We start from the raw sequence: 27,899 nt of genomic DNA on the forward strand, positions 1-27,899 counted from the left end.
CGTCTATTTTTAACATGTCATATAGACGTCGAAACTAGACGTCTTTTCGACGTCGGAAAAAGACGTCTTCTGTCGTCACAGTCTGCACCTCCGAGGGACCCAGATATGCAGAAACGACTTAAAAAAGACGTTGTTTAGACGTCTTGCTCAGTGTGGAGCTACTCGCCCGGTCATTGGAGATCTGCCTGGTTCAGAGCTGTTTGGGTCACCTGCATGATGTGAACTGGAGTGGAGCTGACCTGGAATCAGGTCCAATGCTGCACTCTCAATTTTTGCTTGTTGAAATCTGAGTCTCTTCCTCTGTATAGTTTTTTTTTTCAGTCTCTCATTTGATGGCCCCCTTTCAAATCATCTGTCCAACATCTGGACCTGTTGGTCCTCAGCAGAGACCCAAACAGAAGGTTCTGACCCGTGTGAGTAGGTTTCCTGTAAACTTCAGTGTTGACGCCTCCATCTCTTTCCATGTTCTCCAAACAGTCCAGGACAGGCAGCTTGTCGTCTCTGGTAAACTTGACGTTATCCACAGAGTTGATGTTTTTGATGAATGCTACTTCTTCCACGTGGATTTAGACCCGAGTGTCGTCCACGTATCAGAACCAGTGGCTCGGTGTTGTGGTTAGTGAAGTTTAACCTTGTTTTGAATTGCTCTCACTTCAACAGTATACTTCTGTGATATTGTTCAGTAGTTTTACATCAGATTTAATGTTGACGCATAAGGTCGCACATAAATAAAAGTCGCTGCGTTTGTCATTTCACACATCGCCTGTATTTAATGTTTTTGCTGAACAAAAAGTTTTCTTTTATCCAAGTTCACTGCCACAAGTGGTTTGATGAAGTTTATTGTTCTTTTTCAGCAAGTATCCATGCACCACATTTATAATGATATATTCCACCAAGCTGCAGTGTCGCAGAGTTTTAGTAATATTAGGATAAACATTATGTCCTTTATGTTTACTTCATATACAGACAGATTCAGCAGACACTCTGGTTTCAGTAGAACCTGGACAACGATGTGCAACACGTGAGCCGACGGGTAAAACAAACGTCAGGAAATGCAGTGAAGTTCACAGCTGCGACGAGGAAACGACTTCCTCCTTGAGCGTGGCGGCAAAAAGGTTTGCATTTAAATCTTTGCAACAGTAAGACTGTCGCCTTACATTTTTAGATTCCAAAACATTTTCCATGTCGATTTTTACCATCAGTTGGAAACGACTCGGATTGGACAACAGTTTTTGTTATTTCGGTTGTCTGAAGTCTTAACTGGATGTTGAGAATTGATTTAATGCTCGTTGTTCCTACGTTTTCACAGAGTCGTGAAAAAAAAAAGAAAGAAGCCAAGAAAAAAAAAAACATCTAAAATGTAACTGTTTTCGTGGCTCCTTCAAGTGAAAAGGTGGCCCTTGGTCAGTCGTGGTGAAGCAGAGGTTTCAAGGCCTCAGAGGTGTTCTGTTGTGACTCGGTGAAGTAGATTCTAGTCTAGCGTCTTCAAAGCAGTGACACATTGAACTACTTTAGGTGCGCTCGATAAACTGCAGTCGGAAACCGACAAATACACGTCGGGAAATCGTCGACCTGCTGATAAAAAATAAGGATTTTTTGTTCCCTCTGCAGGTCCAAAAACGTTCCGGTGAGGTGACGAGCAGGAGAGAAACCCAAGCTAAAGGTTACATGTTGACAGCGGGAGTAAAGTGAGACTTCTGAGTTCTCCCATGGGGAAGGCGTGAAATCGAGTGGAAGTGGCTGCCAGCAGTAGAGAAGGTCGGTGTTGGGATAAACACGAGAAACACCGACGGAAAGAGAAGAACTCCCACATACCCTTGAACTACACAGCTACAACCACAGCTAGCTAGTCCTCGTAGAGTTTGCTACAGTTTTTACACAAACGGCCTCGTTTTTTTTGTTTTTGTTTTTTTTAACAACCCTCCTTCAGTTTTCCTGCCGCAGAGCTGCTTCCTGTTCCAACGACGTCGTCGATTCGTCTATTTACAGAAGTTTTCAAGCGGCGGGGGTTACAGGTGAAAGCGGGCGTCTCGAGGCAGTGCAGACGGGCCCGACACGGGAAACGTTCAGATTCGTGGATGCAGTCCAGGATGTGATGCGAGGTTTTCATCCACTCGGCTTGTTAATTTAGTGGATTTAAAGATTGTTTTGAGCCGTTCTTTTCCCAGGATAGAATGAGAAAGGGCTGATTCCAGCAGTTTGTGTCTGATTTATTTGCTAATGCGTGGCTGATGCTGATCAAACAAGGATCAGATCATGCTCGGAGTTTGTTAGCCGCTTCACGAATATAACTTCCAGCCACACGAGGTGACCTCTCTCTAAAATAAGTTAGAATAAATAAAGGTAAAACACACCAGACTGGCCTAATTTTATATATTTACTCCAACTCTATGTTTAATTTAGTCGAAGTAAGATAAGTGTTAATAATGTTTTTTTACATAGGTTTAATATTTCTATCCCTTTTTGTATCGTTATGATCTTTTTTTTTTGTCCTAACAGGCAAAAATACAAAACAAAGTGACTTTACTATAGATTTGTAGATTTAGAAGTAAAAAAAACAACAAAAAAATTGTATTTATTTAATGTTTAAAGAGTTCTTTTGTTCTTTGAGCTTCTAGCAGCACCACCACTGGTTGGAAAGGGACACATCTATGTATTTATGTATTTATTTACTCATTGGTGAGTGAAGGGACAGAAATGTATATTTGGGTTGTGAAGGCTGCAGAACTTGGAGCTGGATGGTTCAAACTTGGACACAGTTGGGTCCAGCACACTCAGAACTGGTTTCTGATGAGCTTCTGAAGCTTGATGGAGACAAAAAGTCTGAGGTCCAGATGAAAAAAATCTTAGTGTGAGTGTAATTCTGGTTGTTGCGGATAATCAAACCTGAATAATGACTGACGTCAGGAAAAAGAACGGTTCAAACGTCACTAAAAGATCTCGTTCCTCTCTTTGTTTCAACTTTCGTCTTTGAGGAAACGTCCCAACGTTTGGTTAAAACCCTCAGAGAGAGCTTCTTGTTCTGGATTATTCAAATCAGATTTCTCTCTGTGTGAACAGCCTTTAAGTGAAGTGAACCTGAGCCGTTTTGTCTCCGACACACCGCCGTGAAAGCGTGACTTGTCCGTCTGCACTGCCTGAAAAGATCCAAACGGTGATGAGTGGGTGCGGTTTGGTGGTTTGGTGGTTCAGGTGAGCGATCAGGTGTTGAGTCGTTTCTTTGGGATCTGATGGTTCTTGTAGATGAATTTCTTGGTTTTGCTTTTTATTCGTTCCAGCTCCTGAAAGAAGACAGAATCAATCAAGGTTAAACTCTCGTCCTGGACTGGTAAACACTACAACAGGAAGTCGTTTTTTAATTTGCAGATTAGTCTGGGTGTGTCCTTGTCTCCACCTGACTACTGGACGTCCAGTTTGCTCGGCCCGACGCTGGCGATGAGCTGGGAGGACTCGGAGGCGGCGCTGTACGCTTGGATCAGCAGGTTCTTGTTCAGGTCTCCGACGCCGCTGCCGGCCTGCAGCTTGGGGTAAGGGGGCGTCTCCGCTCCCCGCCACTGTCCTCGTCCCGGAGCGTCCAGGTCCATCAGGTGCTCCAGGGGACAACCGTCAGGTCCCTCGGTGACCGGCGAGAACTCCTGAGCGCTCGCCTGCTCGTCCCGGGACACCGGACTGATGGAGACAGATGGAGAACTTACAGGAACGACGACGACAGAAAGACAGAACGTTTAAACTGTTAGAACTTTAAAAAAACGAATGTCAGGTCTTTGTGATAAAAACTTGTTTTTAAATTTAAAGCCCGGAACGCCTTGAAGAAACGCTTCAGAATGGATCACTCTCAGCTACTACCACGCCAAAATCCAGCTCGGTCAGTAAAATGAACTGGGTTAGAGTCATGTTTGTGTTGACTGAGGCTGATCAGCTGTGGCGGCCATCTTGAATCGGGACGTTAATCAGTTGTAGACATTCATCCAATGAAAATTCATCCAGTAGTTTATGAGATATTTTGCTAACGGACAAAAACATCATCGCTTGCCTTCACTCTGGGCTGGTCGGTTTGTCATTTTCCGGTTGGTTTATAAAAGTGGTGTTGACGTGAACATCGTCTTTAGATGTTTTAACCAGAAGCTTTCTGTCCTCTCAGCGTCTCAGAATAAATTATTCATTTAAAATAATTTAAAATAAAATAATAATTCTGAGCTGAACCCGTAGAGGATTAATAAAAAAAAAAACATCTGATGAATAAACTGTCCAGGTACAAACTTAACGATTAAAGCAAAGCAGAAAAATAAAATCTTGCTCGTATGAGAAGCCTTTGAAGTCGCATAAATAAAAATTAAACCTCTGAGAAGGTCTCAGCTGGTTTGAAGCGCTCAAGTTGTAAAAACATGAAATTGTATTTGTACTCGGAAGTAAAATATAAAACAGCTGCATGTATAAACCCTTTCTATCAGTCCACATCTCATGAAACCAGTTTAATATTTAATGTGCACCAGTGAACGTGTCTGCAGGGTTTGAATGTGCACAGTTGATGAAACCAACAACACCCTGGTGGAACCGACACGGTTATGGGTTTAACTGGACTTCTGCAGCGCTCGTCAGCTGCATTCCGTTTACCTGACGTCCATGGACTGGACTCCATCGGACAGCTCGTCCACGCAGCTCTTGTTCTCCAGGGGCCCCAGCATGATGACGGGGGCTTCGGCAGGAGTCGGTGCGTCCTCCTCCGAGGTGACGGCCGCTTCACTTTTCCCCTCAGACACTGAAAACAGCACAAGGCCAGAGGAGAGGAAACGTCTTCGGTTAGTGTTGCGGCAGCTGATGAATCTGAAATGAAGCGAGGTGGAGACTCTTTACTGTCAAAGAAATCATTAATTTTAATCATTAATTAGTTGTAACTCCGCTGCAGAGATTATAATTCCCTTTGGTTCCTCCTGAGCTAATGAAGCGGCCATGTTGTCTGTTCTCTGGGGTCGAACCATCGTTCTCCAGCCTCTCTGACGCTGCAGCTCAGTCTCAAAATGATGGAAAAACAAACTGAAATAAATCTTTTTAAACATCTATAGGAAGCAAAATACCCCGGTGAGAAAATAATCTGCGGATCAACTAAAAAACGTGGCTCTAAACGTAAAAAACTGAAGAGGAGAACCTTGGTTCTGCAGCTCTCAGCAGAACGTTCAAGTTAAAAAAGAAGGTTTTTAATATTTACCCGAGGCAGCCGATGGAGGCTCCACGTCGCTCTTCCTCGTTCTCTTCATGATCTCCTCAATCCTCTGGAAAACGCACAAAGACATAAAGATCATGTGAAAACCCTTAAAGCTCCAGAACCGGAGGATCACGGTTTAAAGGTGGTCTTGGAGACTAGCCGGGGACTCGAAGTTGTGTGAAAATGAGTCCACTTCGATGAAAGTTTGCGAGCTATGTAGTCCGTTAATAAAATCCTGACAGAACGGACATTTTTAAACATTCCCAAGGATTTGTACCACCTAGCCCCCGTGTTTAGGATTTAATCTGCTGGAGAACTGTTCAGAGCCGAGGCAACTCTAGCGAGGAACTGAAGACCGCCGGCGGTGAGCTTGGGTCGTTATCTTTTAACGTAACCTCAGCAAATCCTAACAAAACTAACGCTTCGATCGTCTTTTGGGGGAAAATCAGGAGCGTTTGTTTTTGTCTGTGGTTTTATTGATTAATTTCTTTTGCAGTCAAGAAACATGATTTTTTTCTGCGACAGGATTGAAAGAAAATGAGGCCTCGTTTTTATCTACAGATCTGAAGGGTCCTTAACAACCCTTAAAGAGTTCAAATTCAAAAAGAGTCATTTAAATTAGATTTTTATTTTTCAGGCTGACAGTTCTGAAATACCGACTAGTTTATGTGGAAAAAATATTATTTTTAAGCAGTTAAATAAGGACTTCCCCTAAAGAACATGACTGGCCACAAGGACAAAGGACGACAGAAGAGTTAAAAAAAATAGGAGGAATATTTATTTATTTATTTTCATTTCACCGGAGCAGATTGTTGGAGACAGTGTGGACCGGACATTCTCCATGATAATAATAACCATAAATAAATAAAATAACCCACTTCATGACTGACTACTCCTGTAGTTTTTACTTTATTTTTGGTAAATATTTGTTTATTATTCTAATAAAAGCTCGAGGGGACGTTTATAATTTAAATTCATCGTGTAAGGGCCTCCTTCAGAACCAGATCTTGTGACGAGACAGAGGAGGAGGTCTCTGGTACCTTCTTCCTCTGCTGCCTCTCCTGCTCCTCCTGGATGTGCAGCAGCTCCCTCTCCTGTCTCTTCCTGTCCGCCTCCTTCTGGGCCCTCAGGAAGGCCTCCTCCCTCTGAAAAACAAAGATTAGTTTGCACTCAGCCTCTGCTGCTCCGTGAAGACTTCAAGTTTGTTTGGTCGCTCTTGGTTCGTTCAGGAACTCTTTACCGGAGCGTGTTCGTGTTCTATTTACCGACTTGTTAATTTAAACGACCTGAAAGAGATTTTTGAAACTGAATCATTTCATCGTGTTTTGGACGATGTGTCTGTGAGGACTGACGTCTCTGTCCAGCTGGTCCTGCATGTTCTTCAGTCTCTGCTCCTTCTTTCGTCTCTCCTCCTCCTCCATGATCCTCCTCTCCTCCTCCTTCCTGGCTCGCTCCTCCTCGGCATGTCGCGCCGCTCGTTCCTGACGCTCCTTCTCCTCCTGCTGCCTCCTCTGCTCCTCTTCCAGCCTCAGCCTGCAGGAAACACCGGTTCAAATAATTTTATTGATACGACATTTCACAATAAAACTTTTCTAAGAAACAAAAAAACAACAAGTTCAGAACATAAATCTAGTCCAGATTCAGATCCAGTCTAGATCCTGAATCTGATCCAGTCCATATTCAGATCTAGTTCAGATTCAGAACCAGTCCAGATCCAGTTCAAATTCAGATCCAGTGCAGTTCCTGTTCAGATCCAGTCCAGTTCAGATCTAGATTCAGATCTAGTTTAGTTTCAGATTCTGATCCAGTTCAGACCCAGAGATCCGGTTCAGATCCAGATTCTGATCCAGTTCATCTGTAAACTTAAGTTATTTGATCTTTTCTGCTAAAACACAACAAAGCTGCAGGAGTTAGCTGAAAGTAGCTGAAGAATCTGAAACTGAGTTGTTAAAGCTAACGTCAACAGAACACAGGCTACAAGGAGCCGCTAAAACTAGCAAAACACTAGCTATAAGCTGAAAGGGGCAGAATGATAGCCAAAAGCAAAAAGGCATAAAACACTAGCTAGAAGCTAAAATGATCAAATTGCTATCTAAAAACAAAAGTGGCAAAATGTTAGCCAACACAGAACACTAGCTATAAGCTAAAAGAAGAAAAATGCTCGATAAGAACAAAAAGGAGCAAGACACTAGCTAAAAGTAGCAAAATACTACTTATAAGTTAAAAGAATTAAAAGACTAGCTATAAGCTAATAGTATTTAAACATGAGCTATAAGCTAGAAGAAGCAAAATGCTAGCTAACAGCTAAAATAAAATGGCAGTTTCATTATATTTTAGCCGCTGTTTGAAAAATGACTTCTAGATCAGGCAATTTAAAAACTGATCTTGACCACGGAGCAAAACATTTAATATATTTTTTAATAGTTTTTCTATTTGCTCTTAATGTGCTGATGATCTTAAACTCAGAGTTTAGAGTCTTTCAGAAGTCGTTTATTTCATCCACAGAGCTGTTTTTTGATTCTGTAACAGGACGCATCTTTACTGAGGAGAAGGCTCACCTCTCCTCCTCCTGCCGTTGTTTCTCCTCCTGCTCCTTCTGGATCCGGGCCAGACGGCGCCGTTCTGCCAGCAGCCTGGACGCCTCCTCAGCATCTGTCGTCCCTCCGACGCTCCGGCCCGTGGGCGTGCTCGGAGACTCTGAGTGGAGGAAGAGGAGGGAGGCGGCGGTGAAGAGTAAATTAACGTTTGAGAGAAATATAATAATAATGTCATCACAATGTCAGCACTGTATGTTTCCATACAATGGCGAAATTAGTCTCTGCATTTAACCCATCCACCACCAGGTGGTGCAGTGGGCAGCTATTGAAAGCGCCCGGGGGACATTTTGGGGATTAGACGTGCTGCCCAGAGACGCCACGTGATGTGCAGTGACTGGGGATCGAACCTGGGACTCTCGGGTCCCAAGCCAGCTGCCCTGCCTCTACACCATCTCGGCCCCATATTTTGGCCATGAAGGAGAAACAAATAAAATGATCTTATAATCCAACAAGTCAGTCAGCTCGAGTGTATTCAATGAATATCATAAATACTTTATCGTTATCCCGTAATTATTATTTTTATTGAATCATACTTTACAAACATTTTGAACTTCAGAAATTGTATTTTCTGTAAAAATTCAGCCAACACTAAGGCAGGATGAAGTTTGCTGAAGAAGCTAAAATTGATTTGTTAAAGCTAAAAGTACTAAACACTAGCTAACAGTAGGAAACAGCTAGCTAAAAGCTAAAAGTATCAAAAGACTAGTTTAAAGCAGCAAAAGGCTAGCTAACAGTAGACAAGCTAAAAGTTCAAGGTAGCCTTAAAAACACAGCCAGTAGTTGAAGCAGATTTCAACAAAAACAATGTTTCTGAAGAAATTGAAATTATTTCTCTGGGGAAATTTTTAATTTTTTTTTAATAAATAAAAGGTAAATGTTTTAAGAAGTATAAAAGTTACAAAAGTAAAAGTCACAACACATCTCCTGAATGAGCCGAACGTTTTGATTGCTTGTGTTTACCTGCATTCAGCTCTCTGCTGGTGGATTTGGGGATCTTCTTGCTCTCGGAGGTCTCAGATTTGGCTGATTTCCTCTCCAGGGTGCCCTGACCTTTGACCTCGGCGTGGCCCCTGTCGTCGGTGCCGGGGGTGCCGGCTCTCTGTCGGAGTGGGGAGGGCGGGTACTGTCCGGGGGAGCAGGGGGACTGAGCGCGGCTCCTGTTGGACTTCACCCTGAAAGACAGAAGTCGTGACATGAGCCGAATGATAAAGCAGGCGAGCGGCGCATTCGGCCATTAACGCACCGTTTGGGCATGACTTGGCCTTTACTGTTGGCTCTGAAGGAAGAACTGCGGACTGGCATGTTCGAAGTCTCCCCCTATGTAAGACAATCACAAAAAAACATCAGCTGAAACTAAAGGTTTATTAGTAATCACAGAAATCACATTTTCTGTGAAGAGCAGAAGCTGAAGGACTTCATTTCAGCTGTTAAAGTTACAATGCTCAGAGAAAGAGCTAAAATTATCTATATGTAATCTAAAGGCTAAAAAAGCTAAAGACTCAAATGATCAAAATAGTAGCTACCGCTTCAGTAAAAACAATAGTAAAGGCTAAAATTAGGAAAACCAAAAATCTAAGCTAAAATTTGTAAAATAGTAGCCAAAGCTAAAGTTTGCTCCATTAAAATATAAAGGCCAATTAGGTCACTGAAACTCAGCCAAAATAAGCATAACAGTAGCTAAAAGGCTAAACTAGCAGAAAGAAATGCAAAAGTACAAATTAAAAAATGATATGCTAAAATTTGCTAAACAGTAGCTAAATGCTAAAGCCAGTGAAACAATAGCATAAGTATAAGTAACAACAGTAGCTCACAACCAAAATAAGCAAAACAGTAGCTAAAAGCTTAAAGGAGCAAAATGACATGTAAAATAAAAATTAGTAAAACAGCAACTCAAAGCCAACTTTAGCAAAACTAGCTAAAAGCGAAAAACAGCTAAACAGTGGTTTAATTCTATGACAAGCAAAATAACAACAAAAAGCCAAAACCAGCAAAATAATAAGTAAAAATAGCTAAATAGTAGCAAAAAAAATAATTAAGTAAAACAAAATCTGAAGTAAAAATAAGCAGAGCAGGAGCTAAAAGCTAAAACTAGTAAAACAGCAGCTCAAGGCTAGAAATGAAGCAAGAAAGCTGAAGTATATAAAAAAAATAAGAGTAAATTTTATTACTTTGGAAAGTTCTTTTCTTTTTTTTCCCCAAAGGTTTTAAATTTTAAAGGTTTTTAAATTTTTTTTTTTTTTTTTTACAAAAAACAACATTCACAGCTGTAATTTTGATAAATGAACGGTTAAAACAGCTAAAAGTAAGCTGAAGTAGCTACAGTCCAATAATCGAGTTGGAGAAACCATGAAATCCAGGTGAAATGCTGACTCAGCGATAATGGCGTAAATGCTGACTCGGTCTAATCTCAAGCTAAACAAAAGCTAAAAAACAGAGAGTAGATGCGGCTCTTTTTATAAAGCAGCAGCTAAATTATCATATCAAATATATTTTAAGATAAAATCCTGACAGCAGGCGTACCATTGTGTGAAGGTTCAGTTCTGAACGGCTCATTTGGAAACAGTCATCTCAATTATAAGTGTTTTTTAATCTGAGTGAGGATTAAACTCCAGGAAATAACATTTAGGAGCTGTTTAAATGTCAAAAGAAGGTTTAGGGTAAAAGTGGGATGTTAGAATTTCTTCATGTCTAAGTTAAGTTTCTATAAAATAAAACAGTGGCGTGTGCGAGGGGAGCTGACCGTGGGGGTTTTGGCCCTGGACGTCTCCTCGGGGAGTCCAGTGACGCTCCTGCGGTTGGAGGAACTCCTGATGGGTCTGTGGTTGCTGGGGGAAGCTGTTCGATGGGACACAAACGACACTGACGGGTCACAGACCGACAAACGGCAAAATAACAAAAACAAAACGCAGACATGAACACAGAGAAGAAAACATAATAAATACAAACAGTTTTTTTTTCTGAATGCAGATTTGTTTGTGTTTGTGTCTTAAAATGAAATAAAATGAAAACAATCGGCCATTTTGTCGGCTTAGATTCTTATCAAATTTAAAACCAATCTGATCTGATGTCTCACCTCTTTCCGGTGAGCTGAGGGACGCAGAAGAGTTGGAAAGCTGTTTGTTGTCTGGCTCATCCATCGTCGGAGGAGACAGGAAGTCAACTACTGAATAAAAAAAATTAAATACGCAGTTATTGACCCAGAAACGAACACGAGGGAGTGAAGCTGCGGATCCCTGCTGCGGGAGGCAGAGAAGTGCCGCCCCACGCAGAAAATAATCCTGCTGATCGATGAGGCTGCTGGCGAGGACACAAGTGAAGCAGCAGAAGAGACAAACTGCTTCATCACGAAGGATGACGAAACAAAGCAGCTGCGGAGGTCAAATGTTTCCTACAGCGCCTGAACGCACCATGAACACATCCAGAGAGAAGACAACCTGAACACTCAGAGCTGAATCTATTTTTTAATCTTCTCTAAGTTCACAGCTGATTTGATCCGTCGCCCTTCTTCTTCTGCTCCCATTAGACTTCACATGTCTCCTTCTCCCCATGCCCAACCCTCTACAGACCCTCCTCCACTACTTCCATGAGCCTTCTCTGTAGTCTTCCTCTTCTAGTCCATAACCAACCTTTGTTCAGTTTGTCCACTGTCCCTCCTCTGCACATGTCCAAACCATCTCAGCCTCGTCTCTCCAACTTTGTCTGCAACCCTGAGCTGTCCCTTCTCATCCTGTCCATTCTATGATTAAAACCTGAACATCTTCATCTCTGCCACCTCCAGCTCCTCCTCCCATCTTCTTGTAGCCTGAGCTGGTTCTGAATCTTGTTGCAGAATGGGTCATGAACTTATCTGCATGTATCAGAGGCAAATATCAGAAGTTAAACGACTGAAGCTCTGTTTAGACGTTGATATATGTTTTCTTCAGGCTGAAGTCTAAACTGCTCTACTCTGTTCTTCTCTTTACTTATCTGCTCTACATTTAGTAATCTACATTAAAATTAATTAGAAAGCGTAAAAAAAACCCAACTAAAATGGCGTTTTAAAATCCCTTCCTTGACTTTATACAGAGGCGGTTTCCAACAACAAGCGGACGTGGTCGTGTGCAGAAATGGGACAGTAGTGATTGAACCCAGAGGTCCGTCTGTGATTGTTGGTGGGCTCCAACACGTTTCAGATGGCTGCAGGGTGAATGTCTGGAATGATGAGCGCCGTGTGTGTTTTATGGACAGATTCCCTGCTGAGAGTTATCTCCACGCATGGTTAAACACGGCCCGGAGCCAGAGGGACAGGAAGAGGAGCCGCCCTTTGTTGTGATAAGGGTGGGGCGATGTGCGATTATACGTTGGGACAAACACAACCCTGAGTAAAAGTCCTGATCCAGTCATCGTTTGTTTTCATTTTCTGTCAAAGCAGTGAGGTTTTCCTGTAACGGTCTTAAACAACGGTTCTTCTGAAGAGTTTTTCTTTGGACTTTAGTTTCTTGGTCCACTCCGTTTCTGTACTTGTACCTGATGGTTCGGCATATTTTGTAACGATGTGTAGTTTGTCAACAAAGTCTGGCTTTTTGTAAGGAAAGTAAACGATGAGTGGATCGAGACTTTAACACATTTACACAATATAAATACAAACCGTGTATGAAAATGGCTCAAAGACATGAACAGAATTGTGTTTTTTAAAAACACAACAACAAAAATATAAATATAAAAAACAACTACGGTAGTTAGTGTTGAAGGTCAAACTGCCTGATAGTTCTTAAAAATTAGAGTTTAACTGTCCATTGTCGATCTTTGCTGAAAACCCGTTTGTTTCACAGGATTTGAGCAGAAGTTTATTTTATTTATTTATTTATTTAACTTATTTTTTATTTTTACATTTTTGTTGGCTTACTGTAGAAAGTTATTTTGTTTGCTCAGTGGGGATTGTTTTCAAATTGTGATTAAGAAATAAACTGCTTAAATTAGTTGATAGATTGGTTGGTTTGTTGGTTGGTTGGGAAATTGATTGAAACATTGGTTAAATAAATGGCTGGTTGGTTGATTGACTGGTTAATTAATGGATTGATTGACTGATTGGTTGGTTGATTAACAGGTTGATTGTTTGATCAGTTGGTTTAATGGTTGGCTGGTCAGTTGATTGGATCATTGGTTAAATAAACGGCTGGCTGGTTGATTGACTGGTTAATTGATGGGTTGATTGATTGATTGATTGGTTGGCTGATTAACAGGTTGATTGATTGTTTGATCAATTGGTTTATCGGTTGGCTGGTCAGTTGATTGGATCATTGGTTAGATAAATGGCTGTTTGGTTGATTGACCGGTTGTAATTGACGGGTTGATTGATTAACAGGTTGATTGATTGTTTGATCAGTTAGTTTATTGGTTGGCTGGTCAGTTGATTTGATCATTGGTTAAATAAATGGCTGGTTGACAGACTCAAGATTAATGGGTTGATTGATTGTTTGATCGACTAGTTTATTGGTTGGTTGGTCAGTTGATTGGATCATTGGTTAATGGCTGGTTGGTTGATTGACTGGTTAATTACTGGGTTGATTTATTGGTTCACTGTTTGATTTGATCGTTGGTTAAGCAAATGAATGGTTGATTAATTGTTTAACTAACAGTTCATTTGTTGGCTGGCTGGTTGGTTAATTAACTCATTCTGCTCGGCACTGGAAACATTTAAAGAACTGCTGATCCACTTGTTAATCTGACGTTAACTACACGTGTAAAATAATTTAAAATAAAATGATTTCAAAGCCTAAGATAAAATAAAATAAAATAAATCAGTCTTCAAGCAAGAGCTTTCAAAGTAACAAAAAAAAAAAGAACGTTATTTATTATATATGGAACTGTTTATTACTAGTTGTGGTGCCGTTTTTAAAAGATCCATACATTTTTAAGTGGATTTGTATTTTAAAAAGCCAAGTACGGTTAACACAAGTTGTTTAGTTGAGCCGTGCATAGTTAGAACAGAAGAGGACAATTTTGAGGTTGGAAAGGATTAAATTGTTATCTAAGCAGGTTTCCTCAACACTGCAGTAAATTTACAACACACACGACGAACACACGTTTCAGGACGATGTAGCAGCCATATCGACGGCACAAAGACGCCATGCAGACAGAAGATCAGCTGCAGGTGGGAGGTGATGTGGGCGGGGCGCACAGAGTCATGTGATCTCTACCGTTACGGGATTGGCTGGCACTGGAAGCAGCAGGAAGCTCATTGGGCTGAGTGGAGCCAATGGCATGGCGGGGCGGGGTCTTAGGGTTACCTGGGCAGCAGGTGAAGCAGAGCGGAAAAAGCAAAGCATTACACACTCTCTCACACACACACACACACACACACACACACACAACACATCTGTTTCACAAACCTACATCTATTCGCAGTTAATTAAATTGTAAATAAACCCGAATGATAAAACCCAATGTTCTTATCCCGAGGAGCTGCACCGAAATCTGATTTTGACCAATCATCAGTTCAGACAGTCCTCCTTAAACGCATCACAAACAGCTGAAGAAGCCAAGAAGGCTCAGAGCAAATGTCAAATCAGAAGACACAGAAGAGTATGAAGCAAACTCTGTCTAGTTTAGTAAAACTGGGTTTTTGGGCTAATGTGAATATTTACACTTCCAAGATGGTTGTTACGCTACCAAAAGTTATTTTTAGGGTTTCTATGCCACGTTTCAGATGTCTTTCATATAAATAAACTCTTCAAAGAGTCTGAAAACCTTATTTCAATCAGTTGTTTCTCTACTAATAATAATAATAACACCAACTTGTGGTGTATTTCATGTTGTTAGAAAGTCTGATGAGTCTTTGTGCCAGGTACAACTTGTAAAACAGATCTAAAAACTACTGCAAACATCTTGGTTTTTTTTTAGGTGTTTGGTGGATTGGGTGATTGCGCTCTCCCCCAGTAAACGGTACGTAGTTGAACATTTTAAACTGTCATGAACCTCAGTATCATGTGGAAGATCCACACACAGCCACAGCAGCTTGGCACCTTTTCCTCACGCAGATGTCTGGTCATATTTTACATCAAGATGGTCGCCCATTCCTCAACCAGGGGTTGATGAAGGTAGATAAAGGTTTTGAAGAGACCCAACAAAGTTCAGTCAGGTCATCTGGACGGTTTCTTTTTTTGTTGAGACGTTTCTTCCATCATCCAAAAGACTCCATCAATCCAAAGAGCCACCACAAACGGAGTCCCAGAAGCAGCACACCCACATAGTGGACGGCCTTTGATGTTTTGGAGAGAGTTTTGGAAGATAGCGTTAGTGCCCACATCCCATATCAGAATCCCATTCCGATAGATCACTGCAGTGAAACGGCTGTGAATAATCACAAGTTCTGTTTCATCAAAGAGATCCCGCCCCACCTCATTGAATGCAACGCCATCTGTGCAGCGATCTGCAAAACGTTCTCCACATCATCCGTCTCATGAAGTCAGAAACTTGATTCATCACCGAATATGACGTCACACCGCATACATATGTTTCACTGTCGGTGCTCTTGGCACAAGTGCAAACGGGCCTGACCGTGACGACCAGTCACTGCAGACTTCCTGGAAGCCGTCTAATTACTGGGCACTACCCATTTGTTTAACTGGATCGCTCATTCTACAGATACACAACCATTACAAGTTGTACCTCATCGTAAATGTGACTGATCAGGCTTTCCAAGAACCTAAAACACAACTGGCATTAATAATGGGAACAGATGAAATGTGCTTTGTTGAGTCACTGCTTATGAACACAGTTCTGCAAAGCTTAACATGATGAATCGAAAGATCAACAGTTGCTTAAATTGCTGCAAGGCAGAAAAGTGGAAAGCCAACAAAGGGCAACTGTGTTTTCACACAGATTGATAGAAATGTGAGAAAGGCTGACGTACTTACAGCCTCTTAGGTGTATTTTTTTTTAAATATAAAACGCCATATTTGTACAAATCAATGAAGCTGGTTTAAAACAGCAAGTAGAAAAATCACAGACTGCATCACCGAGACACAAAGACGAGTCGCTTTTTACAACATTAATGTGTTGGTTTTAAGATTAATTTTATTGTTTTAGCTTGAGATTCAACTTTCGTGTTCAACATTTTCTGTGTTTCTAATGAAGACAAACCTACACAAGTGATGCATTTGAGTAACTGTGATACAATTATGGTGCTGTGGTGTCTCACGAGGCTGCGGCTGTTGGGAGACGAGCTGGCGACTCAAAATTGCTGGAAAAAAAGGTGAATTTTCTGTTGCGTCTCATTGAATTCTGAATGTTTTTGAACAAAGTGACTAGCAAGCCAAGACAGCACAATTTATTTTTTTTAAATTATGACTAAACTGTGAGCAAGGCTTGCAGAACTGCAAAATTGAATTTGTCATCTGCCTTGCTACCAACCGTGGCACCTGCCTCCATGTTTATATTTAATAACTACAGAGAAGAAGATGGGCAGTTTTGAACCAGTTGGCTATTAATTATTTTTATTGTTGATGTTTTAGGCCCGCTGTGACCTCAGCATGTTTTCTGTCAAAGAAGAGCTCCCATGTAGGTGTCAAAATGCAGCTCTAGAGCTTAAAGCGTTTGCAAAAATTCTACAAGAGAAAATTTGTTGCACGAAACTTTCGAACTCGTTCTCTGAAACAAAGAGCCCCCGCAAACGTTTCGAGACATTTTGGAGACGGCCTCGCGAATGCTGTTCATTAACTGGTGCCCAGTGAAATACTGGGACTGAATGAAATCATTAGAACACCAAACTGCACGGTAAACCCGAACCATCTCCAACCTTTTTCTGACTAAAGAAAACAAAACGAGTCGTCAGGCGGCTGTAAGGTTTCTGTTATGTACGGAGCAGCTTCTAAAAACAACTCAGCTTCATGTTTTTTAATCCTTATACATGAGTGAAATAATTCAAATAAAGCCACCGTACTCTTAATATCAGAACCACCCAGTTAAAAACAAATGCTGAGGACTTTTTGTTTATATCACCTCCTTGTTGCATCATTATTAAGCTAAACGTGCTTGTTGTAGCTACTTGGGTTTATGTCCCAAAAATATTTGTATACAACGAGTTGATGAAAATATTTTACCTGCGAGGAACAGTAGTCGCCTTTTTGCACAGATGTTAATTTAAGCTACATATCCCTTAGTCATGCTGTGTTTTTTATGAGTCTGTTCTTTAATCGAGTTTAGATGTAAGCTGAGCTGCTGCTGGTTCTGCTGCAGTGAGCCGGGCCCTGACAGAACCTGGAGCAGCCTCTCCGACAGGCAGCCGGACCGGAGCCAGAGGAGCTGCTGGGCGGACTTTATGATCAGGACAGGCTCAGCTGACGGCAGCTGTGAATAATTGATGGTGTAATAAATGTGCTGCAGAACCCGTCTCAGAGAAGACCGGAAAGACGGGATGGAGGACAAAAAGACGTCAAATCAGACAAGGACGGATGTTAGCTCGGTAAACGGCCTCGTGTCGCAGCTCGTCTGTTTATGTGTGTGGCCTTGTTGTGCTCAAGGTTAGATGTGCAACTCTTGCTCTCCTGAGGTTAAAACCAGCCCCCCAGCAGAGAAACAAAAACCACAACAGACCGGCGCACCTGTGGCACGATAACGAGCAGCAAACAGCGATACCTGAGAGTGTGATGTCATCCCGAGGCGTCCTGCGGTCCGACGATGTTCAGAAGACACTTCAGCTCCGACTAACCCCTCTGAGGTTCACACACAAAGTGCTGAGCTGCTCCTGCATTGCAGCCTCCACACCCTTTTCATCCTCCTCCTCTTCCTCACTTCCTATCCCTATTTCACCTCCTCCCCTGAAGTCTCCACCCTTCTCCCCACTCTTCCTTTTTCCACCTGACCTACAGACCTCCTCCTCTCTATCGCTCCCAGCCCCCATCCACAACAAACCTCAAGACTCACCCTCTGCTCCGTCAGGCGGTCCTTCCCAGGTCCATCGTTTGGGCCTGTTGTCCAGGTGGGCCTCCCCTGCACCTCCTCTTCTTTCAGAACCCCCGACTCTCCGGCGCACCAGGGCCTCCAGCCTCTCCTGCTCGTTGCGTTCAGAGACGGGGAAGAACAGACATTCTCTTACCGAGCCATCGCTACGGCGACGAACGCCGGGCGATGCGCTCAGAGGCGACTGCGCCATGGTAACGGCTCCTTCACTCCTCCGTCTGCTCCCTCTGTCCACCTCCGTCTCTCCCCCTTCCTCACAATTTAACTCACCCCACCCTCTCTCTGTCCTTCGCTTTCTACCTCGATCTCCCACTCCCTCTCTAATGACTGTTTCACCCGACAGGAGGGGCTGAGTGTGGCTTGTCACCTCCCCCAACACACACACATGTGCATGTGCACGCGTGCACACACACACGCGCACGCACACACGCGCACGCACACACAAACACACTGTGTGGGTGCACCGGATATTGACACTGGATGCCTTTTCTCCTCATTTTACCTTCATCTGACTCTTTATTCTGCTTCCTTTCAATATCCTCAATAAAACTGAGCATTTTACAAACAAAATGCAATTTTTTAAATAAAATTATACTTAGCATCCAATATCTGCTTTCACGTCAGGTTCAAGTAGACTTTATGGTAGATTTTCTCAGAATAAAATTTATGAAACTGACTTTTTTTTCCCCCAGAACAAAAACAGGAAAAATATCACAAAGACATAAAGAGAATTTCACTCGATAAATATAAAACAGACAAAAATAACATCTAAAGCATAAAATATTCAATACCACTGCACCACTAATACATATAATAATGGTAATTTTGAAAAATGTTGGGTATATGTTAAACACTAAAGGCTTAGTCTTTAAAATGAGCTCCTTCTGGTATTTTCAGGTAAGAATGTAAACATGTATTTTAACTGAAGATGGGCCATTTTACAGATCATAAAACAGCCTGAACTGTGGTCCAACATATGCTCCGTTAGCTTCTTAACAACTGAATAAACTTGTAAATGAATCCATCCTGAAGTTTGAGCTCCTGACATGAAATCTACAGATATATATTCGTTATCATGAAGTCTGTTTGTTATTATTCAGGTCTACTGTGCATTATTACCACCTACGCTTAGAGAGAGTGATTATATAGATACATAATATATATAAATAACAAATGTTTGTCTAAAAGTCTTAAGTTACATTTCAGGCCTTTCTATTGGCACATCAGATGAAATATTTATCCTGTTTTGTGATCTTCTGTTCAATCGTGACTTAACAAGTGGTGATAAACTCTGAGGCAGCAATTTATTCTGCTGTTTTTCCATTTTCTATTGTCATATATGTTTTATTTACAATCGAACTCCTGCAGACTTTGTGCTGTTTCAGCTTTTATCAAAACATTCAGCTCATTTAGGAAATGAGTGCTGACTTTTGTTTTTTAATAAACATTTATACTTAAAATTAACCTAATTTAAAAATATTTTCCTGTTAAAACTCAAGAGATCTTGTCAGTTCCTTTAAAAACATTGTTTTCTTTGAAATCTGCTTCTAGATTTGTTTATTTCTTATGCTCAGTTTAATTTTATCTTTTGTTCTGTTGCTTTTAAATAGACTGGAACTTTTAGTTAACCTTTGCTACGTTTAGCTTTTAGCTGGTGTTTTACACCTTTTTAGCTTTAACAACTCAGTTTCAGCTTCTGCAGCACATCCAAGCGGTGCTGTTCGGTACTCAGTATTCAGACTGGAATTCAGACTGGAATTCTGTTAAAACTAACATTTTATATTTATTAACTTTTTAATTGTCGCAATAGGCATGTAGTCATATTTCATAACTATCAATTAAATCATTACAAATCACAATATATAACTATAAATATTGTTTAATTTGATTCTTCTGTAAAGTATGGCCTCACAATTTGTGTTTATTAAACTGGATGAGTAGTTTTCTCATCTCGAGTTACAATTTGACATTCTTTAGAAAACAGAATTTTTTATTTTTATTTCACACGTTGAGTAATTAAAGAGGTGCTCATATTCTAAATGTATGACATATTGTTTATTTTAGCGAGTTATCACCACTTTGCCTTTAGCAGCGGGTAATAATGTTTTTGCCTGTGTCTGACTGTGTTTTTTGTCTGTCTGTTAGCAAAATATCTCGCTGTTCAGTGAAACTCTTTAAACGTAGGTACTGGATGAACGTCGTGAACTGATCATATTTTGGAGTCGACCCAATTCAAGATGGCCGCCACAGCTAATCAACATGAGCAAACACAACCATGTTGATAACTCAAATAAATATACCGGTAGTTACTGAGCTCAAATTTTGTGTGGTAGTAGCTGAGAATCATCCTCGGTGCATATTCTGAGTGCAGCAATGTTTAATTACACAACATCAAACTGATGCGGTAAACGGCTTGAATATCCCACCTCAGCACTGATGGGGGGGGGGGGGGTGCTGAAGGTGCAGAGTCACACTGCAGGAGGAGGGAGGGGTGGGGCAGATTTGGTTGGTGGTGGTGGGGAACGTTAGAGAAGAGAAGAAGAGGAGCAGGGACTGATCAGTTGACTGAAATCTGATAACTGATAATAATTTATCAGCTAAAATTAGCATTTCCTGCTACAATGGAACATCAATGCTGAAGAGCAAAACAATAGACAAAATTAAAAAAATGCTAAAAGCTAAAACCAGCTGAATCATAGCTAACAAAGTTAAACCAGCTAGACAGTAGCTAAAGGCTTAAAAAAAAAAAAAAAAAACACAACCTAAAAGTAAAAAAAAAATAAAAAACAGCAGCTAAAAGTTAAAGTTATAAAAACAATATCTGAAAGCTAAATCTAGTAGAACAGCACCTGAAAGCTTAAATTATAAGAAAGTAGTTAAAAACTGAATTGAGATAAAAAAAAAACAACAAAAGCAACATTAAAAAAAATATATAAGCTAAAAACTTAAACTATCAATGAGCGGATAAATGTTAAAATTATCAAAACATTATTTAAAAACTGAACATATAGGAAAATAAACTAAAAGTTAAAACTAGCAAACATAAAAATTTGCATTATTAAAATGGTAGCTAGATGCTAAAACTAGCAAAACAGAAGCTAAAAACTAAAAATGAAGCGTGTTAAAGATTTTAAAAAAGCACTTTGGTTTATTTTAGCTTTTAGCAAATTATTGGATTTGAACTTTAAGCTTGCCTTTTGCAACTTTTATTGTTTAGTGTTTTGTTTCTTTTTGCTTTAACAACTCAGTTTCAGCCTCTTCAGCTGATTTCAGCCGTCCCTCAGCTCTTTCACTGCATACTTTAGTTAATTTTGTGTTTTGAGGTAAAAAGACACATTTTGTCCAAACTTAGTTTTCCAAATATTTTAATTAGCTTTTGTTGTATTTCATTGAGTTTTTTTTTTAATTACTGGTGAGATAATAAAAGACAAAAAAAAAACATCTAAACGAAGACCAAAATTTAAACATTGATCTTAATAAATAAAATATTAAAAGTCAAAGCGCATTTTTAAATTAACAGTTAAAAGATTAAGATTGAATTTGATGTAAAATCTGCATTAAGAAGCCCGATTCCTCTGAATCCTCCGACACTCCGTGATCTCACATCGTTTCCTTTTGGAAGAAAAATGTGTCCTCGTCCGTGCGGTGAACTCATCGACTGTTCCAGTCAACGCCCCCTGATATGATAAAGGTGATGTCATTTCCTGTGACTGACTAACGTCAGGACATTTTATTTAACAAATTAAAGCACGAGAAAGAAAACAACCCAAACAGGTGGTCAGACATCAGAGATTCAGAATTAATTTCCTGCTTCTACGTAACATCGTCCGAACAAGAACCAGGTTGTGGATCGACCCAATCAATTCGAGGAGCTCCACCTGTTTTTCAGCTTTACTCTGATTTTGTTTTAATTTCAACGTTTAGGAACATAAACTAAAGACTTGTGGATTCCATGAAAACTATAATGAGCTGTTTGAGCAAGTTCCTGATTTTCTACTAGATTTATCTTTCACATTTTGTCTAATTTTGTTGGAATATCTATAACCACACGGCTGGCTGGACAAATATTATCAAGAGCTCCAAACAAACAAACTCTATTGGACTTTATTTACAATCGTATCTACGCTGCCTGGCCAAAAAAAAAAGTCTCCACCTGGATTTAACTAAGCAAACAGGTACGAGCCTCCTATTGGATAATTACTGCATGGGTGATTATCTTTCAGCTGCAACAAGTTATTTAACCCCAACTGGTGCAATGAGTTGCTTCTCATTTCTTAAACAACCGTGTGGAAAGACACATCGCGTGGTCGTGGAAAAGATGTCAGTCTATTTGAGAAGGGTCAAGTCATTGTCATCAAGCTGAGAAAACATCTAAGGAGATTGTAGAAACTACTAAAACTGGGTTAAGAACTGTCCAACGCATTATTAAAAACTGGAAGGATAGTGGGGACCCATCGTCTTCGAGGAAGAAATGTGGCCGGAAAAAAAAATCCTGAATGATTATGATCGGCGATCAGTTAAACGTTTGGTGAAATCAAATGGAAGAAAAACAACAGTAGCACTCAGGACTATGTTTAATAATGAACGTAAGAGCATTTCCACACGCACAATGTGAAGGGAACTCAAGGGATTGGAACTGAACAGCTGTATAGCCTTAAGAAAACCACTAATCAGTGAGGCTAACTGGAAAAAAACAAGGCTTCAATTTGCTAGGGAGCATAAAGATTGGACTCTGGAGCAACGGAAGAAGGTCATGTGGTCCGATGAGTCCAGATTTACCCTGTTCCAGAGTGATGGGCTCATCAGGGTAAGAAGAGAGGCAGGTGAAGTGATGCACCCATCATGCCTAGTGCCTAGTTATCAATGAAAGATCTTGGTGAAAAATTAACTAGATCTTGTGACATTGCAGCAGTTTATCGAAACAATGCCACAGTGAATGCATGCCGTAATCAAAGCTAAAGGCGGTCCAACCAAATATGAGTGTGGGAACTTTTCTTGGTGACGACTTCTTTTTTGGCCAGGCAGCGTATGATTGCACTTTAAGATATTCTAATTATAAATAAACACATAAAACCAGTAATCGTTAAAGGAATCCTCATCGCCAGGTGACCTACATGTGAAAGATGAAAACAAACATCTAGCTCAACCTGTTTGTGCTCAGAGTATGTGTTCGGGAAGACTCTCAGCAGCTACCACAACAAGCTGCAACTCTAAATCATACAGTTCACTGATTTATAGCCTATAGTTTGCTATAGAACTGTAAATTTAAAACAACTCAAGATTCACATCACAAATCTGCATTATGTGTCGCGTGACCTCTGACCTTTTCTGCCTCCTGCTGCTGCTGTCTCTTCTCCTCTGCTGCGGCCCGGCGCCGCTGCTCCTTCCTCCTCTGCTCGTCCATCTTCCTTCCTCGCTCCTCGGCGCAGCGCTCCAGCTGCTGCTGCACACGGCGCTCCTTGTCCTGCAGCACCTGGGACAGCTCTGCAGGACACATCGAGCAAACACTCATCAATCTGAGTTTTATCTTTTCTCTCATTTCCAAAAAAAGAACTCCCCCTCCTTTATGCGTTCTGAAATTTAGTGTTTTTATGAAGATGAGGACAGACTTTTATATCAGGGGTTTTAGGCTTAAAGGTCAGTTTGGAGGCTTAAAAAAAGCAGAATTATTAGCAAACTTACCGAAACATTTTGACATAAAGTAAACCAAGAGCTTAAAGTCTCCTAGGAAAGATTCAGCTAGTTTTAAGCATAAAAAAAAACATCAACTTCGAGGTTTCTGGACATTTTGTTCACAAATAGGCTTGACTAAACCCACACAAGAAGTTTTGTTTTTATTGATTATTGTCCCATTGCTAATACAGGAATAATAAGCAATAAAAAAAAGTGATGGCAGAGTTGACATGAGATCATGCAGGAGTCACCACGAAATATAATGTTTGCAGAGGACATCTCTAATGAGAGTTGGGAGCAGGTGGAAGGTGGAGGTACGCTCTGGAGAGAGGAGTCAGGAGGAGATTAGAGACTGAAGGGTGCGTCTGCTGTGATGTTTGGTTTGGAGACAAAGTTAGACGGTTTGGACATGTGCAGGAGGGACAGTGGACACTGGATGAAGGATGTTGGACATAGACCTGCCACAGAGGAGAAGGACCAAAGGAAGAGCGCAAAGTGATGAAGGACCTGCAGAGGAGGACGCTGGAATAGATGAAGGCAGTTCAAAGTTTCTAGATTTCTTGACTAGTGTTCAGCCATCTTTGACACCCAAATAAAAACATTTACCGGCCAACAGCTGATTAAAAAAGGAAAATTTGTTGCATGTTTTTGTACTAATTTTAAGGCCTCAAAGTGTTTGACTTTTTACATGATTCAAAAATCTCGTTCTTGGTTGTAAAACACTAAAAACTGCATGCTCTTTATTTATTCTTCTTTTGGCTTTTCCCTCCTTCAGGGATCGCCACAGCGAAGTAACTCACACGAAGACTTGACAATTGTTTTTACATTGGGGCAAATGAAGGTGGAGGCAGGTGCGGGTGCTTCACCTTTCTCACCCACATTTTGATGCTGTTGGTCTGGGGAGTTGAACTGGCAACCTTCCAATCACGGGCCCACCTTCTCTAACCTCTGCGCCACCACTCCCCCTGCTTTACGACTCATTGGCTGGAGAATATCCACCAAATGGTAAATATCTTGCAAAGTGGTGAACCATAAAATTTATGGCTGGATGAAAACTTTTGCTCCGTACTCCATGTCCACATTTTACTCTTTAAAACTCAAAAGTACTCTGCTGTTTGCACTAGTTATAAAATACTTTAAATGCCTGGCTTTTATTTTTGCAAAAGGTCAGTCTGAAAACGCAAATCTTTTCCCAGACTATCAATCAATCAATCAATCAATCAATCAATCAATCAATCAATCAATCAACCTTTATTTATACAGGTAAATCCCATTGAGCCTCGAGGACTCATTTACAAGAGAGACCTGATTTCAACAAAGAAAGATGACAACAATGGACAACAGCAACAACAATAAACAGTTATAAAAAAAGCATACTACAGTTTTTTTTTTTAACAAATAGGATGGCTAAAAGGAAAAGGTAACAAAACAAAAAACAGCTAGATTCCAAGACAAATGTAGAAAACTAAAAACAGGAACATGTCTGCATTGGACCCTGCCAGGTGTCCAACAGATTTTTAAAGACACTTAGAGAGGTCAAGGTCGAGAGCTTCAAATCTTTTTGTAAGATATTCCAGGAAACGGGCAGCACGGTGGCGCAACTGGTAGAGCTGCTGCCTCTCAGCGAGCAGGTCCTTGGTTCAAACCCCGGTCCAGGGGCCTTTCTGGGTGGAGTTTGCATGTTCTCTCCGTGCATGCGTGGGTTTTCTCCGGGTACTCCGGTTTCCTCCCACAGTCCAAAAACATGCATGTTAGGCTGATTGGTAACTCTAAATTGTCCCTAGGTGTGAGTGAGAGAGTGAATGGTTGTTTGTCTCGTTTGTCTCTATGTGGCCCTGTGATGGACTTGCGACCCGTCCAGGGTGTACCCCGCCCCTCGCACAGTGATTGCTGGACATGGGCACCAGCGACCCCCGTGACCCAAAATGGAATAAACGGGTAAAGAAAATGGATGGATGGATGGATTCCAGGAAACAGGAGCGGAGTAGGAGAAGGCCCTTTTGCCTAGTTCAGTCCTCACTGAGGGAACACTGCAGGTAATAATGTCCTGAGAGCGCACTCCGTAGCTGCACTCACGCAGAGACATGTAGGAGGAGATGTATGAAGGCAACAGACCAAGAAGTGATTTAAAGATGAAAATATACCAGTGAGAGAGTCTGTGTGAAATTAATGATGTCCAGTTAACCAGTGAATACAGGGTGCAGTGGTGGGTACGATAATCACAGCCAGTTATGAATCTTAGTGCACCATGATAGACAGCATCCAACATCTGCAGGGTTCTTGTAGGAGCGTTCATGTAAATAATGTCACCATAATCAATGGAGGGAAGGAAAGTCACAGATACAAGGCGTTTTCTAGCATTCAGGGTTAGACAGGATTTGTTTCTGAAAAAGAAACCCAGTTTAACTTTCAGTTTCTTTACCAAGTTTTCCACATGGAGCTTAAAAGAAAGATGTGAGTTGACCAAGATACCCAAATATTTATAGGAATCAACAAACTCAATGGGGACACCATTTGAGGATAAAATCGGAGGAAGAACTGCTGGGACCAACTTCCTATTTGAAAAAAGCATCCCTTTGGTTTTTTCGGCATTTAGGACAAGTTTGAGGTGGAACAAATCAGTCTGGATGTAGTTAAATGCAGATTTCAAAAGCTGGAAAGCCTTAGCAACTGTTTTAGCTCGACAATAAACAACTGTGTCGTCAGCATAGAAATGTATGGATGCATTTCTATGCTGACGACACAGTTGTTTATTGTCGAGCTAAAACAGTGCGCATCCAGACTGTGTAGAAAGGAAATAAAATCAGCTGAACTTCCTCCTTCCTTTTTGACTTTAAACTGACGCAAACACATAAAAATGTACTTGTCAAGTATTTTTATGCTTTATCTGCTCGTGTTCATTGACTCCACATAAATTTGGAATATTACTAGCTTTGATTTGCATTTTCTTGTTGATTTCCAGCCTGAAAATATACCTCATTAAAAAAAATGTCCTCTCCCAGCTAACAAAAACAAAATACTTTGAAAATAAAGGACATTATGAGACTATAATAAATGCAGTAATATTTCCAGTTCGTTACATTATGGCTAATGAAGATATTCAGAGCACACTGCAGGATTCAGTTCAATTCAATGCAACCTTCATTTATGCAGGTTGTCTCATGCAACAAGGACTCATTTACAAGAGACCTGTTTTAAACAAAGAACACAGATGACAGCAATGTTTATGATGTTTATGATATGATGTTCAGATGTTTAGATGTTTACCTGTAGGACTGGATGGTGATTTTGAAGGAGATGCATGCCTCTTGGTGCGTGGAGAAGCAGAAGGAGGGACCAGCGCTGCGATTTAGAGACACACATGATTCATGCTGGCCAAGAGGCACAAACGGCTAAAAATATAACACTGATAAACGTGACTTCCATGCATGACAATATGGAAGGAGCTAAAAGCAAGCAGTTGTATGTTCTTGTGACGTCTGACTAAAATAAATCCCGTGTGAGCTGTTATTAGTTTTTCAATTCTTCGTCTGTCGAATTGAAGAGAAAAAGGTGAAAAGACGTAAACGTCTAAAAAAAAAAAACAGATTCACAGCACAGTTGTCAAAAATGCAAATTTATGCAAATTTTCAGTTTCTGCTTTGCTTCATTTTGTGTTAAAAATACATCACAACCAAAGAGCTTCCTGATTATTTTTAATAGACATGATTAAATTTGATTTATGCGACATAAAACCAATGGTAGTGTCAAACAAGAAAACAACATGAGCTGAAAAACAAAATGTTCCTGGATAAAAAATAATAATCACCACAGACGTGATGTTACATTTGATGTTACAATACAGAGAGCTAAAAAAAAAAATCCTGCTGCCAAAAGGTGATGTTTTACCGTTAGCAAAATATCTCAAACCGCTGGATGGATTTAAATGAAACTTTCAGGAAATAATCATTGGACGTGCATCTACAACTGATTTACTTTTAATCCATTCAAGATGGCCGCCACAGCCAGCTGACCTTAAAAACCAAAAGGCTATAACTCAAACAGTTTTACACATATTGAGCTGAAATTTGGCATGGTAGTAGCTGAGAGTCATCTGCAACACATACACAGACTGTCTAAAACTCCTGCATGAAAGGCAGCGGGTGATATGCATTCCTCCAAGCTATGCTAGACCTTTAAATCAAAATATCTTGCTACTAATACTTATAACAGCTGCACACACAAACTATCAAACCTGTTATGACGAATTTTCTCATTAAAATAACTTGAAGTATTAATAAATTTGTATTGTTTTGTTGATGTGTTACACCCAGGGTGCAGCTGCTTCATCTCGTTTCTGTGTATTAAAGATAAATAAATGCATTTAATCAGAATGTCTCGGATGAAAATACTTCATCTTACCTGTCATGTCTGCACGCCTCGGTACAACCTGGATCATGGAGGATTTTCACCAGCAGAACCGGACCACCGGAGCAGAAAACCCA

General features: G+C 40.7%; 1 protein-coding gene across 1 annotated transcript; it reads right to left on the reverse strand.

Moving 5' to 3' along the window:
• Nucleotides 1–1,099: 1,099 nt before the first annotated feature.
• map7d2b (MAP7 domain containing 2b) lies at nt 1,100–27,899 on the reverse strand. The gene is made up of 16 exons (XM_037693768.1): nt 27,817–27,899; nt 26,683–26,757; nt 23,066–23,226; nt 17,707–17,833; nt 13,980–14,069; nt 10,874–10,963; nt 10,541–10,659; nt 9,044–9,117; nt 8,761–8,972; nt 7,762–7,900; nt 6,556–6,736; nt 6,244–6,348; nt 5,207–5,270; nt 4,615–4,759; nt 3,395–3,669; nt 1,100–3,281 (listed from the first exon to the last, which is right to left on the reverse strand). The coding sequence occupies exons 1-15, from the start codon at nt 27,851–27,853 to the stop codon at nt 3,399–3,401; spliced, it is 1,890 nt and encodes a 629-aa protein (XP_037549696.1). The 5' UTR covers nt 27,854–27,899; the 3' UTR covers nt 1,100–3,281; nt 3,395–3,398.

This window comes from Nematolebias whitei, chromosome 20, assembly GCF_014905685.2.
Source record: "Nematolebias whitei isolate Nwh7 chromosome 20, NemWhi1, whole genome shotgun sequence".
NCBI lineage: Eukaryota > Metazoa > Chordata > Actinopteri > Cyprinodontiformes > Rivulidae > Nematolebias > Nematolebias whitei.

Coding starts and splice junctions, on each gene's coding strand:
- map7d2b (XM_037693768.1), bottom strand. CDS start 27,853: ATGATCCAGGTTGTACCGAGGCGTGCAGACATGACAG. Junction 26,758..27,816: donor GAGGCGTGCAGACATGACAG/GTAAGATGAAGT, acceptor TCTAAATCGCAG/CGCTGGTCCCTCCTTCTGCT. Junction 3,670..4,614: donor GTCCAGTCCATGGACGTCAG/GTAAACGGAATG, acceptor TGTCTCCATCAG/TCCGGTGTCCCGGGACGAGC.